This window comes from Meleagris gallopavo, chromosome 3, assembly GCF_000146605.3.
Source record: "Meleagris gallopavo isolate NT-WF06-2002-E0010 breed Aviagen turkey brand Nicholas breeding stock chromosome 3, Turkey_5.1, whole genome shotgun sequence".
In the NCBI taxonomy this organism is placed as follows: Eukaryota; Metazoa; Chordata; class Aves; order Galliformes; family Phasianidae; genus Meleagris; species Meleagris gallopavo.
In genome coordinates this window covers 22,333,340-22,353,040 of record NC_015013.2, presented here as the reverse complement: position 1 = coordinate 22,353,040, position 19,701 = coordinate 22,333,340, and the positions used below count along the sequence as shown (strand labels likewise).

Genomic DNA, 19,701 nt, shown 5'->3' with positions numbered 1-19,701 from the left:
GATTGTATCGGCAACAGTTTCCTAGCAATGTTGCTATCACAGTAGCCATGAAAGGCTGGGACACCTCTGCTGGTGCAAACTGTTACAAGCATGGCACATAAGCTCTTGTTCATCACTCGCCAAAATGCATAGCTAATGGTTTTGACTATGTTGAAAAATAGTGTTTTGGAGCAAAGAACTTGCTCTGTCAAATAGTGTTATTGTGCTCTTCGTATCTGCTGCAGTTTCTACAGAAATAAATAGGAGGCGTTACTTTTGGAGTGAGCCTTACAGAAAAGTCAGTGGGTAATATTCCTGGTAGTCTGAAGCAATGATGGGAAATTGGATCAAAAGTGGAAGATTTTGCATGTTACTGTGGACTGTAATCCTTTCCTGGCCAAGCCCACGGTTGCTTGACAACTCAGCTCGCACCCTTTTAATATCATTTCAGCTCCCACCGTGATCCTGATCCCTGCTAAGCCAGCGGCGAGCTGTCGGGCTCCATCTACACTTCCTAACTATCCTGGCTTCTCTTGGAATTTTTGTTAATAAAACCAGCTCATTGAATGTAAATCTCCCGGAGCGAGGGCTCACTCAGATAAGGCGGGAAGAACACCCGGCTGGAGCCGGCCCCGCTCAGGCCGCTCTGCTGCCGGAGGGAGGCTGTCAGGCCGGCTTTGCTGGGCAAGAGCTCCGCCTAAGGGAGCAGGACTGAAGTCTTTCCTGAGGCAACGCAGCAAGTGTTGTGCGAGGAGGGGAAAAGCCACCAGGGTTTCTCATGCTCCACGTGAGAAAGAAAAGGTCTGACCGTGCTGTAGCAGGTGTGTTTCTGAATGATACGGTACATTCTTGCCTGTTGTAAGCTTCCTTGAGACGTGTGAGAGCTAGGAACTGCTCTGACTCTGTCATCCTCTGTACAGATAACTGCTCGTGATCTTCGCCATCACCATCAGCAGCACCATTTCCCCTGCAGCGTTCCTGAAGTAAACATCTCCATAATAGGTATGAAAAAACTCCCGAGGGAAGAGAAGCATATATTGTCACACGGGCATGTTTCCTTTGCTTGCTTTCAGCACTGTCAGTGTTACGTCCTTGCAGCGGTCCGATTAATTGCTGGCCCTTAGCACGATGAGCGCACCCCCACTGGGCTGCCAGCTGGCAGGATAAGCTCACTGTAGCATAGAAGTGCTGCCCATCCCTGCGATGGGCAGCTCTGCTTCCCTGCCTCCATCTCACCTCTGCGACCTACTGACCACCTCAGGAAGGTTCAAGATTCAGATCTCCCTATCTTGCTTGTGCTGAGAAGGGCCTTCCTGTGCAGCTAATGGCATTGCCTTAATTAACCTGACTTGAAGAGGGCACCGCGCAACAGCAGAATCAAATGAATGTTCTTTTTCGTGAACAAATTGCAGGCAATTTAGGTAGTGGAATTGCCTATGCACCTGATATTCAATTACATCAGGCTCTAGAGGAGAAAACACTTATCAAGCAAATTGGATATCATTTTGCTGCTCCAGGAGCACACACACGGCTGCTGATGTGCAGTGGGAAGCGATGAGCTGCTGGTTTCTTACAGGCATTCACAGCAGCGCCCATCCTCTGTTCTGAGCTTGGAGAGCACAGGCAAAGTGGTTGTGGCAAGTGCCATCTGACCAAAACTTGTCCTCTTTCTTCTTTTGGTGATGGGGAATGAATTCTGTGTCCCCACTGAGACAATCCTGCTGTGATGTGAGGCAGTCCAAATCTCAGACATTTGGTTTCAGCCCCTACATCAGGCAACAGCTTGCCATACACGTTCGTTTTACTTTACAGACCAGCTCACCTGGTGCTGTGTCATTTATCTGTTCCTAAGATTGTTCTCATTACTTTCAGGCAAAATGACTGAGGATTGCACAGGATACTGTGCCTTACTGAGTTCAGATTTTCTTCAGGTATTGGGGATAAGCAAATGTGTGCATAAATGCTGGGAACCCAGTCCAGGCCTCATTAAGAAGCTCCTTGGACATCAAATAACCTGATGTGCTTGTGGACTGCAAAAAACTGAACTTTGGCTTAAAGATATTGCCAGTGAGGAGAACTTCGTTGTGGGAAGTTACCCATTCGCCTCTTATTTGCATGTACTGTTGCCCACATTATCCCTACTTAGTTCTCAAATGCCAATTTATAACAGCTGATCTATGGGGAAAAGAGAGGAAGGCTGCCGCACCTCCAGTCCTCCAACACTGTGGACTCTTGCTGTCCTCTAATTTCTCTCTTCTCCTGAAGCTTGAGCTCCATAGGAACAAAGCAGGCTCTGAGCACTGTATCTGATAGAAGAACAGACTTTCAATCCCAGAGCAGCATTTACTGTCCTGGTGTAATAATTTTGATTTCTAGAGAATTAATGTTAAGTAGGTTGAAGTAGGCAAAAAATAGCCTCTGATGTAGCACAAGTATTTCACTGTCCCAAAGTGGGGTAGCATAAAGAAGGCTGGAGTTTTACTATTGTTTCTTGGCAGGTGTTGCTGACACCTGCTGAGCTCACCGTGATGAGGACAACCGATGCTCTCCCTGACACTGGAAGATGGCTGACATGGGTTTTACCTGGTAAGATAGAGGGAGAGTTATCTGGGTTAATCAGCTAGAGTTGTGCTCTGCTTGCCACCACCAAAAGTCATTTTCATGCCATTATTACATTCTTTTAGGTTTGTGTGTTTTAACCCTTCAGCTTCCTCCAGAAATAACAGTTAGCCATAATGGGTGGTTTTGCAGTGCACACAGAGAAACTTGGAGTATAGTGCTTCTGTCTTCTCATGTTCAGAAACAGAGAGCCTCTCTGGGCTCAGGAATTTCTGAGTCTTCTTTAAATAAGCCTTGCACGTAAATATCCTGTGATTTAATAAAGGCACTGCAGAAAAATGTAATCTCTCCTACTTAATATTTCTCTCTTCTACTCTAACTTGTCCTTTAAATAACAGTATGCAGCTCACAGGCATTAATCTGTGAGCTTCTGAACTGCAGAAAAGGACAACAGAAATGACTGCTCACAAATAGAGTTATCCCCTTTTCCAGATACCATCAAAGTTTATTTATCTGATTCACAGATGAGACAGAGGTTATAGTTTGTATACCCCTGTGGGAAAATTGTTATTGTTTTTATAGCATATCTTTTAGCTGATTGCACATACTGCCTCATAAAACTGCAAGCACACACAGGAGAAGTGTTTGTATCAGCTCTGTGATTTCCACTCACTTGAGTGCACACCTTGTGCAAGTTCTCTATCAGCATGTCCCCTTCCGCAGTGTCCCATGATCTTCTAGAATAATTTGTTTTCAGTTTACCTATCAGTAAGTGAAAAGGGGTTCTCTTTTATGCAACTGGAAGAATATTGGATAGCAGCGCACTTCTGCTCTGAGGGTTAAAATAGTGTTACTGCTGGCTTCTGTGTGCCAGAGCAGCACCGCAGGCTGTACTTCTGCAGAGGAAGCTTATGCAAAACGATGAAAGGTTACAGAGAGGAGCCAAAGTGCTAAGGTTTCTATGATTAATAATCACCTACTGCCTGTTCCACATTACCAAATGCTACTGAACATAATGATACCTTCAGCGTAATGAATTTCCCGCAGCTCATCTGAAAATCTCTTTATCTGGATGTGTTGGCTGTCCTCCACTTTGGCTGAGCAGAACTGTTTCGTCACTGGGAAACCACTTGAGAATTCAAGTTGAATGGGACAAAAGGAAAAAAACAAAAATCCCAGAGAGCAAATGACAGCCCAGTTTGAAAGAGACTTCATGTATGCAGAGAGGACCAGGCTGGCAAAAGCAAAAATGCTGAAGCTCTGGTATTTCTGTGTAAAATTACAGATGACTGTTTTGCAGGGAAGGCTTTATAAAAATCCATAATTTATTTTTCCTTTTTTTTTAACCTTTGAAGCAGGCTTTAAAATCATAATCACTGCCTTCATATTTCTTTTTAAGATCCTGTATACACCTACAGTTACTATTTATGTAATAAGGAAATAACTTCATCTTAGTCTGTTTTTAGGTTTGAATATAAGGCCTTAGGATGACCCCCACCCCCTGGAATGTTCCCCCTGTAAAACGGTTGTGTTTGAATGTGTGCAGCAGAAACAGGATTTCAACATGCCGGTATGTTTCTGTGAATGTTTTCCTGGAAGCAGTGAGCCTGTTTGGCTGAATCTGTGCACATCTCACTACACTCTATACATTTACTTATTGAATTAATTGAATTCAAACAAGCATCAATATGAGATCCATGTTTAGTAAAAGTGTAATACTATCCTTGTGCTTTAGAGTGCGGATTCTGTTCTATTACATTATGTTACATTCAGGTTGGCTTTAAAAAGCAGAGGCCCCTTTCGATATGCTATGTGTATGCAGCAAGAAAGCTGTATTTTAAAATAAAAACAAAAACAAACAAACAAAAAAAAAACAAAAAAAACCCTAAGAATCTCAAAGGGGGGGGATTGGGGTAAAGAGAAGCAAAGTGAGTGAAAAGTCATTGGGCAAGCTTGGATGAAAGCCTCCATTCCTGTTTACCCATGCTCCTTTCCATCAATAACTTCTTTTTCCTGCATTGCCTTGGCCAATAACCAGCTGAACTGAAGAGGTCTGAAGCTAAGCCTGTGAGTTTTTCAGCTAGATAATGGTTCATGCTCTTGGTGTGCTTGCATGCGTGGTTTGTGTAGGGGGGTTTGGGGAGTTTTTGATTGTTTGTTTTGTAAATATACAATTGCCAACCTTGCTTGAAACTTAAGAATGGAATTATATGAATATATATGTATTTTTAAGAATTGTCAGGCAACAGGCATCAAATTATCCTCAAATGTGAATGGAAAGCACATGTGAGACAAATTTTAATTAAAAATGTTGAAAACCAGAATTGGCAATTTTTCCAAGGACAGACTGGCACTGGTAAAAAAAAAATGCTCTGCAACCCAATCAACAATTTTCTGTTTTCTTGTGTCTGATTGAGATTTACAGTGAAGGAAGTTGCTGAATTCAGATGAGGATAACCAAGATGCTCCTTACTGGCCCCTCTTGCAGTTGATGGAGATTTTTTCATGGCTGGAAGACAGCATCATGTGCACCACGGGGTTCAGAATTGTCATATGCTATTTTACATCACATCCCAAGGGTATCAGATAAGTTGGTTATGAACCACAGTAAATACTGTACATGTGGCAAAAAGAACCATTGTCCATTGGATGCAACATTTAAACAGGAGTATGGCCTCTAAAAATGGCCCAATTCTTTCTAAATGTTCAAAAAGCTGCTCTGTAGTATAATTAAATATTAATGCTTCACCAAAAATACATTTTCTAAAACTGGAAGTGCTGATCATCCCAAGTGTATTTTAAATAATCTCTGTCCGTGTATTTTTCACTCGAGCTGCACATTTAGAAGTGGTTTCCATCTTGTGGTGTTGACATCTGGGAATCTTTATAACAACTTCTATGAATATAGAATCAATAATGTGGTTCCTCTCAGTAATGTTCTTATCTAGAAAGATATGTAGGAAGTATTATTCACCACGCGGTCAGCGCAGGTTCCTCATTTTCAAACAAACTGTAGGTAAAGAGACCATCAGAAGACAAAAATTGAATTACAACTCATCTTGAAGATGAATTGCCCTGCCTTCCGAAGGATTCATTGTTTTATCATACGTGAAGAGGAAACAATGAAAATGGGAAAGGGGAGGGAGAAGTCAATACAGAAATACGAAGCAACTACAAAAGGTCCAGGAATCTGGAAGCATCCATATGTGGGCTGGCTTATACCCTACTCAAAAGAAATGGATGTCCTGTTGATATGGAAAAAACTTTTCTTTTTCAGGCAGCTCTGCAGTTTAATGCATACTACAGATTGGAGGGCAAGGGCCACACAGCAAATCAGCTTTGTAGGTTCAGTGTTCTCTGACAGCCTCACCCCAAAATGAATTTCCAGTTTGTAAAGGGATTTGGTAGCTTGCATTGGTTTTGCATGGAAATTTATTTTATAATGGAATGCCTAGCAAGGCTTCATTTCTTTTCTGATCTGCTCAGAAATAGAATAAGAGTTTAATACAGGGGTAAGATAGCAGTGGTTGAAGAATCCTTAGAAACAATTTTTTAAATACTTGAATTAGTTTTGTGACACATAAGTTGTTCAAAAGATTTTTTATGACATAAGGCCTTGCAACCTCCAGGACAGAAAGGGAAAGCATAGCAGCATGTTCAATACTTCTTAGTTAAAGAAGGAATTGAATGCCGTCTTCCTGTGGCATGGAGGACGGAGCTAATGATGGAGCTGCTGGGTGTCTCATCTCTCACGGTGTTCCTTGTCATGCTCAGTCTGACAGAGAGGCTTTGAGAGTATTTCCTGCAGGTGGCCCAACATGGGAAGGAGGAAGAGGACCTCAGCAACCTTCAGTTTGTGGTGGCAATTACACGTAAGCTTTGCTGTGTTGCTCCTTGTAAGTGATGAGACTTGGGCAACTCTCATCAGTGGGACCTCCATGGCAATGACCAAAGTGACACATTCCTGGTGTGACAGCTGAACAGAAATGTTTTAGACTTGCATTAAAAAGACAGCAAGGACTTACCTACCCAGAGGGGCAGTATTTTGGTACCTGAGATAATTAGCAGACTCTCTCAAAGCTCATTATGAGCAAATCAGGTTACCTTCACCACAGATGAGGCTCAAGGTTTAGTGCTAGGTCCAGGGATTTTCCTATGGGCAGGTGTGAGCCAGGCAGCTCCCTGCCACGAGGGTGGGGAGAGGTGGGGAGGACAAATTGCTGTGACAGAGCACTCAGGAGCTGCAAACTGCCACACTGAAGTTTGTTGTCTCAGAGCAGAGCCTGTGAGTCAGGACTGGCAGCCACCAGGTATAGGATAAATCGGAGCAATGGAAATTATGTGTAAAATGCAGTGTATGTGTACAGAAAATCAAAATGTGTTCTCAAAATCAAAACTGCATCCTCCGATTATAGCCAATGCCCACACACACAGGGATTATTAATTACATCCCTGTTAAAGTGATGGCTGCTATGTACACTGTATGGGGCTGCTGCATCACGGCCTGAACCTCTGATTGATCACCTGAGGCGAGCAATGAGTCAGCCACGGGAGCACAGGTGAAGGCAATTCACCTGTGCTGCAGGAAAGGGTGGAGCCTGGCTCCACCTCTCCTTGACCCATTTAAGAGCTGACTGCTAGTGGGGATGGATCTCTTCTGGAGATCCACTCTACTGGAGTTTCCCTTGCAAGCTGAGGTTACAGGTGAGCGTACCTATCATTTCTGTTTCTTGCTTTGGTGTAATAATATCATAGCTAAGCTCTCTATTATACCTTAATATCTGTATATTTGTTAATTGTACGATATACTGATGCTAGTGAAGGCCAATGGTCAGGAGAAATCTGGTTTGAGTTGTATGATAGTTCAGATGATAGTTCTTGATGATAGTTCAGACAACTTGGGACATCAGGAGGCTGATGGCCACATGCATGGGTCACCCTCAGGAGACTCAATGCACCCAGCCACTTCTGCTCTCCTGCTCATGGTAAAGCCAGTTGCGGTGGGGTCAGGAAGGACGTCCCCAGGTCGCAGTTGGGTGCTGAGCAGAACTGTCTAGGTGTATCAAGCCTCACCCCCTTTAACTCTTTTCCTGATAATCAGGAAGCCTCAAACAATAGAAGAATGCCTATCCTCCTCACTGGCAGAGGCTTGTTCCTGCCTCCTTGCACATTTTGCATTCGATTAAAGAGGAGTTATTTAAGTTTTCCATTCTGAGACAGCTGGAGGATGTCTTTCAAAGGAAGCAGTTCCTGCATGCAGGAATGCCATTTGCTCTTACCAGAAAATTCTCCATGATGGAAAGCTTCCCCTAGACTGAGTAGGGGAATGGTCAGTGGATAGTAAAAGACCTGCATATGTATATTCCAACATTACAGTGAACATATGATTTGTGCCGTGCCCAGTGCTGTCATTGCTTTCCCCACCCAGAAATGGTAGAAGGGACAAGCAGTGTCTGAAGCCCGTGAATGCTTTGGAGGTGCCTGTGATGATTTGTAAACAGATTCAAGGGTAATAACTGATCAACGCCGTTTCACCACCTGTTTCCTCTTGGCACTAATCCCAGCCTACCGCAGCCTCATCTCAAGTGGCATCTGCTGGGATTATTTCATGGCCCCCCCGCCATCCCCCACCCCCCTGCCCAGACATGACCTCTCCAATTCTGCAGAGAGATTTGTTCATCATCCTCATAGAGTATTTTTTGAGTTCACAGAGCAAAATAATAAATAAAATAAAAATGCTGCACTTCAGCCACCACAGCTGCTCTCCTGTTGCTGAAGGGCTGTGCGCAATGAAGACCCAGTGGGCAGTGAGCAGCTTCTTTCTCCATCTTGTTGTCGTTCTCCATCTTGTTTCTCAAATCTTGTTGCAAGTAATTTTCCTTCTAGAGGTGCCACTGCACTTTTCTTTCCATGGGGCAAGATGAACAGATGTACAAATGAAATAGAAAAGGCAGAATGAGACTTGTCAAACAACAGCCTATTCCACTAAGTTATGTAATAGATGGTCAAGTTTTGAGGGCAGATAAGAGGACACCTGATGGTTTTTGGTAGGTCAGGATGTGTCTCAGCTCCTGAGGTTGCTGTGATGTGAGCAGTGTCTGTGTCATCTGGGGAGAGGAACAACTGCAGCACGAAGCCTGTCTGGCTGATAACTGGGAGGAGATCACCTGAGCTCGCTCCCTTCCAGTCACAAGGGAAGGCTCCTAATCTAAATGCTAGTTTCACCTACATGGTGAATTTAAAGCTCTTATCATGCAAAATATACGCCTCTGTGCATGAGGTATGGCACGTCTTAGACTCTCCATGAGAGATGGATTAAAAGCTGCCACCAAAAGAACCCTGAGAATTGGGAAGAAGACAGGAAAACTGATTTATGAGTGGAAATAGTTGTTACTTCACATGAGATTGCATTCAAAAAAAAAAAAGTGTTTTAATTGATAAACAACATGAAGTACACTTATCTCTGCTGGAGTAAATGGGTGTTCTACTAAATATGTAAAATGCAAATTAATGCCCTATGAAGGTGCTAAACACTTGATGACGTCAAGATAAATATTGAGCAGTTTCTTGGAAACTCTTGTTTCACAGATAAATGCCAAATTGTCATTAGTGGCAAACTGGAACATTGAATTACCTTAATGCGTGGGAGAGAGAGAGAGAGCCCAGATATGTTTGGTTGGAACAAACCCCTTATCTCACGTACTCTGAGTGTCAGCACCAGCTTGAAATGTGTTGCTAGTATTTACCCACAGAAACTGAAAAGTTTTCCATTTCAAAACTAAAAGCTTCTACAGATTCTTTTCTGAAGTTCATTAACACAAGCTGCATGGGGCAGGGAACAGCAAAGCCTACCAAGATACACTACCCAGACAGAGCCAGGCTGTGTCTGGATGATAGACTTTGTCTTATTTGATCAGGGACCTACTGCACAGGCTGGGGAGCGTTTCTGAGTGGACAAAACACCTTTTATTAAAATTATTTGGGCCTCTTCTGGATTGAATTGCTTTCTTTATAAGAGGCATGAAACAGCTGCGTTCAGAGATGCTCCCTGATAGGAGAAATGCAGCAGGCTCTGAATTTGTGACCTTACAAGGGACTCTAGCTATTACTCATTTTGATTGATTGCATTAGAAAAAAAAACAACCCAGACTGGGGCTGAGACCTGCTGCGGGCACACAGGAGGGGACTTAGCAGAAGCCTTGCTTGCAGCACCAGAGGCAGCCCCAGAGGTGAGGTAGCCCACCAAGGCACCCAAGGATTGAGTCTGTTCCTAAACAGCTGCTGGAAAATGCTGCACTAGGTAAAAATCTTCCTGCAGTGGTGTGGGAAGGGGGACATCACTCACATTTTGTTTGTCTCCTACAGCAGAGTCAGTTCCCTCCTCCCCTTTAAAGACTTGGCTGTCCCAGTTCAACATTTTAAACTCCAGCAAACTCCTGATGAGGAATGTATGGTGGCTGTTACATGCTCACTTGAAAAGACAAAGTTCCCTGGATTTGGCTGCATTTTCCATTCCTCCTATTTCAAATCTGGCTACTCAAATTATGGAAAGATGGGAGGGAAAAGGCAATTTTGATGGTTGGTTGTGTTTTTTTGTTGTTGTTGTTATTGTTGTTTGTTTTGTTTCATTTTCAAAAATGTAGCAAGACTGAGAAAACAGGACCTGTGGACTCGTTACTTCTCATGATGTTTGCTTTCGCAGGTTTGGCTGTTTCTCTCCCAGCCTTAGCGTAGATGAAGTGAGGCTTTGGGCCAGGAAGTGAGTCTGGGACCTGGGAAAATCCTCCAAGAAAACCACTGTCTGAGCCCCCTCCGTTTACCTTCACAGTCACTGCAAGGAGCAGAGTTGTGGTATTTCTGATCCCTGCCATGGCTGATTCTGTCCTCCAGCACCCAGCTGTTACCAACAGGTTGGACCTGACCCAAGACAGCTTGCTTCAACAGGTGTTGAAATAATTCTGTATCTGGTTCCAGTCAGCTGCTTCATGCTGAAGATGTCACTTTATGAGGCTCTTACAAATGTTCGACCAGCTGATGTGTCTTTTATCCTACACAGGACAGATTTAAAGTCTCGGCTTCTGAACTAAGGGAGCAAAAGGAGACAAGTGAGGGTCAGCTTTGGCTCGAGGTGGTCCTTCCTACAGAGACTCCAGGGTAAAAGGGCGGTTTCAGTCTGTCCAGTGATGGCTCATTAAGAAGGAGGATGATCATGGGTTTTTACATGCTTGCAGTATGGCTGACTGGCCACAGCAGGAAAAAACTATGCTATGTGCTATGGACTGCTCTTTCTCTGTTACCTGTCGTTGACCTTTGAAAGGTATTTACGCTTCTCAGTGGCCTGTCTCCCAGTGCTTCCTTCTCTTTTCTTTTTTTGCTCTGAGATTGGTTTTAAGGTATGCATTGCCTTTAACTCACATGGTGGTTGCACTCTGCAGCACATTATAAATCTTCCTTAAATCCAAGAAAAGAGGCCAGCTGACAAATTTTCGAATGTGGAAAAGATCTGAAACCTAATCTCTGATTTCAAGAAGACAAAATACAAGTATTACCTGTTTTAAAAGATTACTCTGGTATCCCCTGTAAAGTAGTACTTCAGCCCTAAAGATGGCTTTACTTCTTCGATGGCAGCTGAGAGGTAATTCTAAAAAATGGCAGCTCACTAGGGATTCTGAAATTTTTACAAGGCTTATGAAAATAAATTGGCTTATGTACGGCCAACAAGAAAGATTACATGGTTTTAATGGTATCTTCATTTCTCCCCAGAAAACTTCCTAACAGTTTGTTTATTTCAAGCATTAGAAAATTCTCATGTTTGTTAAACATAATTACTGGAGTCACAGATCTGACAGATACTAACTGAATTTTTGAATTTAGTCCAGTAGAAATCTAGAGTTATCTTTCAAACATCTGTCACAGTTTTAGAGGGAGAAGTACAATTCTCTTACAGGAAAACCAGCTAGTTCTGTCCTGTGCTGCCGTAGCTTTATTTGAGGTAGAAAATAATGGCAGTCATTCCATGGATGTGTCATTAACAGAGCAGAGCTATGATAAGCTAAGATATTCCATTGTTAACAGCTTTTGTGAAAATTTACAATCAAATCATATATACCTTTTCCTCCAATTTGCTGTTGCAGTGCAGTCCAAGCAGCATCTTGGATCACTGTGATTCTTCAGTGGCAAATGCCAGTTTGCTCAGTAATCTCAATGGGTCTGGTGGTACCACGTTAAATAAATCAAAGCATTCCATGAAATAGTTGTGGGTTGATCTGGAGTATAACCAGACTGGCACAGCTCAGTGAGTTTCAGTGCAAGCAGGGCTGCTACCATGTGATTTATGCACCAGGGGAGGCTAATACTGGTGAAACGCAGTTTCAAGAAGGGAATATGTGTAAAGGTTTACCTTAAATATTACATGGGATGTTTTAACAGTAAGTTAAATTTTAAAGGGAAGAACTGAGAATTCAGGGAGCTACTTTGTAGAGTTCCCATCAGATTAGCTTTCTGTGGTCAGGAAACTGGTTATGAAGCAACTTTATTTTGCATAATTGTTTCTACTTTTTTTTTTAAAGTAAAAATGGGCTTTTTGTTGGTTTTCATGCTGATATCAAGTGTTTTTTAGTGTGTCTACCCAGAGACTTCTGCTGAATTTTACTCCCTGAAATATATGCCTCTACTAGTAATCTAATTGTTATAAAACTTGAATTTTTATTATAAACTTCTAAAAATGTTGTATGTATAACAGTGACTGGAAATGGCCTTGTCCTTGAGAGCCTTGGAAGGATGCATTTCACCACTCACAGTTTTGGGATAGGCACCTTCAGTTTAAGCAGCAAACACTACTTTGTTTCAATGAGCCAAATCTGAATGGGGCATCTCAAGCAGAATTCTTGCTGTTTCTGGAGTGTCTTGGTAGTGAAACTCCAAAGTTGCTCTTTCACATGGGGGGGGGGCCCCCACGTGCTGGAGATCAAGGAGCGTTTTGGTCAATGCTTTCAGACATAGTTTGAATTTTGGATGGTCCTGCGTGGAGCTGGGAGTTGGACTCAGTGATCATTATGGGTCCCTTCCAACTCAGGATATTCTACAATTCTTGTTCAAACAGTAACCTGCCTGAACCTGTGATAACCTGTGGTTAATAAGAAGACAAAGCCATCCTTATCACAGTGGGGCTTTGTGGGATGGTGAGACAAAAGAAGTAGAATAGAAAGAATATGCTCTGGTTACAGGCAATAGTTGGAATTGGCTACCCAGAGAAGTTGTGTAATTTCCATCCTTTGAAAATTATAAGACTTGACTACTTAGCCCTTAGCAACCTGGTCTGGCCCTAGAGCTTACCCTGTAGGTTGGACTACATGTCCTCCCATGGGCCTTTTAACTTAAACTGTTGTCTGCACTTCATTCTATGAATATTTTAAAACTATTTGAATTTACAAATAAATTGATTTGCGGTCTACTTGTGTCCTTGAATTCTCATTTTTCTTAGTCTTCGTTGCTTAAAATTTTATTTGCAATGTAGTAACTAGGAACAATAACATTCATTCAACTTTTGTTAAACAGAATAAGCCACACTTTTCTAATTTCCTTGTGTGAAATACAGCCCCTACTCCTTTTTCATTCCCTTCTCTGCAGCTGTTCTGAATTGAATTCATTTATCTTGCATGTAGGTTATTACAGCACTGCAGTAATGCACAAATCCAAATACAAGGTCGATGAAGAAATATTTGTATCCTACACTACATACTCTTGCTACTAAAAACATTCCGCAGTACATCTCATCATAGATTTCTTTTTTTTTCTATAACTGCACTCTGCCCATACTAATCCTGTGACTGTTTGTTTCCTGATCTCACTTTCTATATATAGAAATTCATAGGCTCAGACATACGTAATATCGTTGTGCCACATAAATGATTAAGGATGACAAATCTTGCTGTTAAAAAGGCTTTTCTGGTATTTGCCCAACACATTTTTCTCACTCACTGATTTTCATTACTCTTAGTTGAACCAGAACCATTTCCCCCTCAGTAGTTGTTAAGTGTTCTGGACACGTGTCTTTCAGACATTTGAACACAAATCTTTTCCTCTCTTAAACTGAAACAGTTGATCTTTTCTGGTGAGTCATTCTCATCCAGCCTAGTACTTATTTGGATGTGAATGAAGAAGATCTCTTTACAAAAAAAAAACATTTTAAGATGCTTCTCATTTTTTTTTTTTTTAAGGATGGGTCAAAAGAATGCTAAAATAATCTTTAAATTCCACAGATCACAGGTACCTAAGAGGTGTGAGATGGAACCTTTTAAGTACGTAGGGGAAGGAATTAATTACTCACCTTGTGCTGCAAGTTGCTTTGAGATGCAAACTCTGATTTCAGCTTGGTCATGTGGAATTGTGGTGCTTCTGGGAAAGGAGGCTTTATTTAAGTACTAATTAGGAATAATTAATTCCCAGTGATACAGCAGATTTCCCCAGTCATAGTTCCTCTCATCTTCTATTTCTCCCATCCTTTTGGAAATTGCTGAAAGCTAATATGGAAAGGAATACTCACAGTTTCTCAGTGAGATTGGCAGTTGTATGTTGGCAGTTTGTCATGGAGAATATAAAGTACCTTTTGTTGATATTGCATTTGGCCGATGATGGCTAGTGTACTTTTCACTTGAACTGCTTAAAGAGAAGTAACTTATCTGTAGATTTGGTAAGTGTAAATTTGAGCTCCTGAGAATTAATGCAGAGTGCTGGACCCTCTGTAGAGTTCATCAGCAAAATGAACTCTACAGAGTTTGGGAGAGCCTCGGGATGGGAGGGCACAAGGTGACTGGGAGCCACCAACAGCAGGAGAAACCCCTGTCTGCACCTTGAGGAAAGGAGGAGGTCAGGGTGGGCTCTAGGCGCAGCCAGAGTGGAGACTTTCCAACAGCACTGGGCAGGGCTCTCCCTCAGCCCCTGGGAAGGCCCAACTGGAGCAGGGCACGGTGTGAGGATGGGGAGCTGTCAGATACTGACCCCATTCCCCAGCCCTGTACTGCTCGGGGTCAGGAGATGGAGAGGTCAGGGATGGAGGAGTGAGGCTGTGCCTAGGAAGAAGGTGGGTAGGAGAACAATAATTAACTTTTTTTCTTACCATCCTACTCTATTTCAATTGGCAATACATATAATGCCCATTTCTTTTTTGTTTTAAAGAATATGGTTGGATGGTGGCTTGTAGTAAGAGTGCTGCTGGAAATTCAGAGGCTGCTAAATGCAGCACCATTGTTTGGTATGCAGTGTGAAGTCTGTGCACCGGAACAGCTCCTGTAGTCTGCAGATCTTGGACATCAGAGAGGAATTGCACACTCTTCCCCTGTCTGTATCTTACGTGTGCCTGACATCAACATCCCCCTGGGAGAGCTAAAAGAAGAGCTGGCATCTTCCCTCTTGGTTCTATGAACAGCTGGTGGACTTCCTGCTTAAAGGCAAGGGACAATATATCTCTCACCTACTTTCACATACCCAAACTGAGCTACAGACAACAAAAAATGATAGAAAAGAAAGAATACTTGACTTGTGTCAACATCTTTTTTTCTTTTTGAAAGAAATCTGTTCAGTTTAATCCTCATGAAAGTGGGAAAAATAATAACAGTGGGTTAAAGCCAGTGTTTAAGAAAATACATTTAAATATATTTTTTTACTTAAAAATGACTTTCTTCAGCATTCAAAGACCTAAGAATTAAACTATAATTGTATACACCTTATGTAACAAATTGACAAAAAATTTAATAAACCAGACTATATAAAAAGCAAGAGGTTGGGTGTTGGTTTTTTGTTGTGTGTTTTTTTTTGTTTGTTTTTGTTTGTTTTTTTGTTTTTTTTTTGTCAGAAAAATGCATTTGTGATTTAGCTGATCATAGAAAAGCATTAATTTTTTTTAAAAAAATGTGTGTGTGGTTTTTTTTTTTTTCTCAAGTGTTAATGGTTTTACCATTCGTTGTAGCTACATTCCAAACCCCTGTAACATCAGGGCATATTATTCTTATCTGTGTAGCACAGTGAGCTTAATCTTTACACTGAGGTCACTCTCATTACTACTTCCCCAGAGCCATTATCCTCTGATGAATCTTCCTGAGGTCTCATGCGGTTGAACAGATGTAACAATACGTAGCCACACTGAAATCTTAGTGAGGTTAACTGTGTTGGGTGAACTAAATTTCTGTTTCTAAATGCAGTCAGTGGTAACCACAGTGTCCTTCCTGCTGAGGATTCTCCTCGATTGCTCTCTTCTATATCTGTAGCTTTATCATAATTTAACACATCCCAGTGTAGATTCACAGCCCTCCATCTCTTAAACACTCGATAAACAGGTGCACCTTCATGTACTATGAGACCTGAAATTAAGAAGAGAAGACGTTAGTTTGTACAAAATGTCACAGGGTATCATCTTGAGAGCAAATACAGATTTAATTCATAATGCCAAGTTGTAATGGATCTAGCCACTGTAACTGGCAATTCAAATAAGTTGAACATGTGCGAGGTAATATTCATATGTTCAAGACTGGGGAAAGGGGAGCATGCACGTAAATTCTGCACTTGTATATTTTTTTGCAATTTTAAACTTTTCCTTCATATATTTAAACAAAATCCAAAAATTACACAAATTTCCCAGTCCTCCTAAGCAGAGAATAAAATTGTTCTGAACAGAAGCTCAACATAATGAATACTGGAATTATCTGAGCATGCCTAACTGAAAAAAAGTATTTATGTTTAAGTAAACCATTATCAAGCAACTTTACCAGCAGATCTGTAAATTGATTGTTCATGCTGGTGTTATCCTTGTTCACAGTGAGTATTATTTATTGAGAATTGTAACAGTTTAAGTAGATTTTTAAGTTGGACCTTCTATAACGATCTTAAATTTGTATAGCGGTGTTTTGTTGAATGCAGTACAAACAAATGGTACTGTTTTTACATTCTTATTTCAGCCTGGGAGCACAGAAAAGTTAAGACAACTTGGAACAGCTCTAAGAATAATGACTTTCCTTTCTTGCTTTAGTGGAGAAAGAAGAAATTACGTCTTATGATTAACTATGATGAGCATGGCAAGGATGATGGGCTTTCTTCTTCCACTTTAAAATTCAGCAGACAAAAGCACAACCTTTTTTGCTGAAACCCCAGAGATCTTTTAGATGGTCCTTTCAAGGAAAACACAGTTTATCTGAAGTTCTGAATAGACCAATCTGCTTCTGATCTTCCATGTAGGCTCATGATTTTTGTAACTGCAGAAATTTTTTACTTAAGTGAAATTCTTCATTTGTCATAGGTGTGCATATACTTTTATTAATTTATACTTATATGCACATTCTTCAAGCATGAATGTTTCAAATATGAATTTACTTATGGGATTCATTGAGTTTCAGCCTTATTAATTTTTTCTTCTGCTCAGGTATGGCAGTTTTGTTCTGAGTAATGTTGCAATATATTAGTTATCTGATGTGTTTCTTACTTAAAATTTTCTCATATGTTTCAAAGCTACATTTCTTTATCAAAAGGGATAATATATTACCTATTGCTACACAACAAACTTGTAATTTAAGCATCCAAGTCTGTTAGGGATAAGAGATAACTAAGAGTTAACTGGTACCAGAAAAGGGTCATTCAAAGAGAGATGGCACAAGCAGGAAGGATGATAAAAGAACTTATATGAGGAGCAAACCTCCAATTCATGAGCAATAATTTTCAGATAACAGTAACTATTCAGATAGATTTCTAAAGATCCTTGCATTGAAAGATGGATACAAGTGAGGTTGCTTTCAGGACACATGACAGCAGGTGTAGTAGCCCTCTCAATTTACCAAGAATTCCTTGAAGCATCTGACACAGGCAAAATGATCTTTGATCACATACGAAGTCTACAAACCAAATAAGCCAGGGTTTTATTGCTGTGACAAAAATTCCTCTTTCTTTTCTTTTCTTTTTTTTTCCTGCTGCATTTCCTACAGAATGAAAAGAGCATAATAGTAGTTTCCCTCTACCTGTTCCTGGATCATAATACTCTTAGGTCCAATTTCTCGCAAGATTGTGATGAAGCAAAATTGAGAGAACCTATTTACCCCAGTCTAAAGATTTCTGATATCTGCCTGCTCTCCACTGGTGCCCAAACTATATATTTTAGAATGCATCAGGAAGAAATTAGGAAGGTCAGTGAAGTACGTGAGGTACACCTAAAGAGTCAAAAGCATCCCCCCAGAATTATGACAGAAAAGTCATAGAACTGTTTTATTTTAAAGAACTAATTTTTCCTATTTAGTGAAATTATATTTTCAGATTTTTCTCAACAATGGTAGGGAAGATTAATTTGCTTTAAAATGGAAGCTGTTATTCATATATGCTCTCAAAGAGCTAAGTAACAAAGGATCAAATATTGAAAGGCTTGAAATAAAGTTGACTGATTTGGCAATGCTGAAGGAAAAAAAGCACTTTCCTAACTTTTCTCTTCAAAAGGTTGATTTCCCATCTGATGAAACTGCAAATTCAGAAGAATCTATACAGAAGAGACAGAAGAATGCCAATAGACAGCCTGTCTCTTTTGAAAGAAACTTTCAGGCAGAAAAAAGATAAAACACCTCTCTACACCAAAAGTTCTGAGACCATAAAGAAGGGGAAATCTGGTTTAAATGCTGGATATGATTTTCCAGTTACAGAGAAGTTCTGATGATCAGAATATAAGCAGTTAGTTAGTCACTAAAATGAAGCTGCACGACACTGACTAAGAATACTTTTCTTATGAGGTTCACAGCAGTGAATGGGGATACAAGAGAAGAAAAAACAAGGATAAATCCCTGAATTTGTTCCAAAACCCATAGTTTCAATAGCACAGAGAACATACTCACACAGTCCTAGAAGAAAAAATTACAGATCAGCAGAATACTTTTATCAGACAAAATCCAGACAATCCCAAGTAGTGTTAGATTTCAGTGCTATTAGCTGTTCCAACATTCTGTCCAAGTAGCATCTACAAGGAACAGAGTTTTGGGAATGAGGGACCTGGCAAAATGTGCTAAGGTTCTAAAAAGGCTTTACCTTCAGGATTTATTTCTAAAATGTAGTGACTGTTGTGGGAGCCAGACAATAGGATTATGAGGATATCATTTTTTGTTTGTTCATTGTAAAGTACTGTGAAATTCTTTCATTTGCTCTGTCCAAAGGCTTTCATATCCTGAACCACAGAACACTTGAGCTTTTTCATACTGAATGCCTTTACAAGAAGGACACATCGTTGTTCAGATGTGGCGTTAGGCTCCTGTGTTGTCTTACTTATCACATTAATTTCTCTTATAATCATTCAGGAATTATCATCCCAGAAGCCTAAACATTTTTTAGTGGGGAATTAAAGACACTTTTTAAAAACAGCCTTCATCCACTGGACAAAATTGTCAAGACTCACCAAACAAAAAAAAAAAAAAAAATAAGGCAAAGCATTAAAGTGAAACATCCACTTTAAAGAAGTAATTTAACTATTTCTCAACTATTTAGAGTTAAATAGAAATGTGAAAAAAAGTGTTTCTGACTGAAAAAATTTTAAATTTAGCTAGATATATTCATTATAAAAAAACCTCTGCCAGTACAGTTTTACATCTAAGGGAATTAGTGGATGTTATTAGGTATTTGCAATGGTGGGAGAGAAAAAGGTATGAAAGAAGGCCTGAAAGTGAACTACTTCATTGAAAGGTCGAAGAAAAATGGTCTGAGAAGAAGTGCAGGCTGAAAAAGGAGTGGAAGGTCAAAAAGGAGCAGCAGAACAAAACAGAGAGCAGATGGAAAAAAAAAGATTGAGAAAAAAAAAGACTGAAAAAAATGACTGTAGGTTAAAAAAATGGAGTAGAAGGCTGAAAGTAAAGTTAGAGGGAAAAAAAAAAAGGAAGACAAAAAAGAGTAGGCGGTCCGATTAAGAGGTTTGAGAAAGAGTTGGGAGGACAAAAAAAGGGTGAGGTACCAAAACATTAGTAGGAAATCAAAAGGGGTGGGAAGGCTTGAAAAAGAACTTTGGCAGGCATAAGAAAACATAGAGCTTCAGAAAGAGTGAATGCTGAAAACAGGTGGAAAACCAAACACTGTAAAGGGATGGGAGACTAAAGAAAAGTAGAGGCTGAAATCAAGTGGAAGCTTAAAAAGGGTGGAAAACTAAAACTTAAA

The 19,701-nt window shown here is 40.6% G+C and overlaps 1 protein-coding gene and 1 long non-coding RNA gene across 2 annotated transcripts in view; one reads left to right on the top strand and one right to left on the bottom strand.

Annotated features, from left to right (window-relative positions):
* Positions 1-229: 229 nt before the first annotated feature.
* Positions 230-7,061, top strand: LOC116216443. The gene is made up of 3 exons (XR_004159178.1): positions 230-800; positions 900-981; positions 2,478-7,061. It is a non-coding gene; the product is annotated as an uncharacterized LOC116216443 (long non-coding RNA).
* Positions 7,062-12,220: 5,159 nt separating this feature from the next.
* Positions 12,221-19,701, bottom strand: part of MARCHF11 (membrane associated ring-CH-type finger 11) — a 33,979-nt gene continuing 26,498 nt past the window's right edge. The window contains exon 4 of the mRNA XM_031552697.1: positions 12,221-15,896. Coding sequence (XP_031408557.1) covers positions 15,574-15,896 — 323 coding nt within the window. The 3' untranslated portion in view covers positions 12,221-15,573. The remainder of the gene's footprint in view (positions 15,897-19,701) is intronic.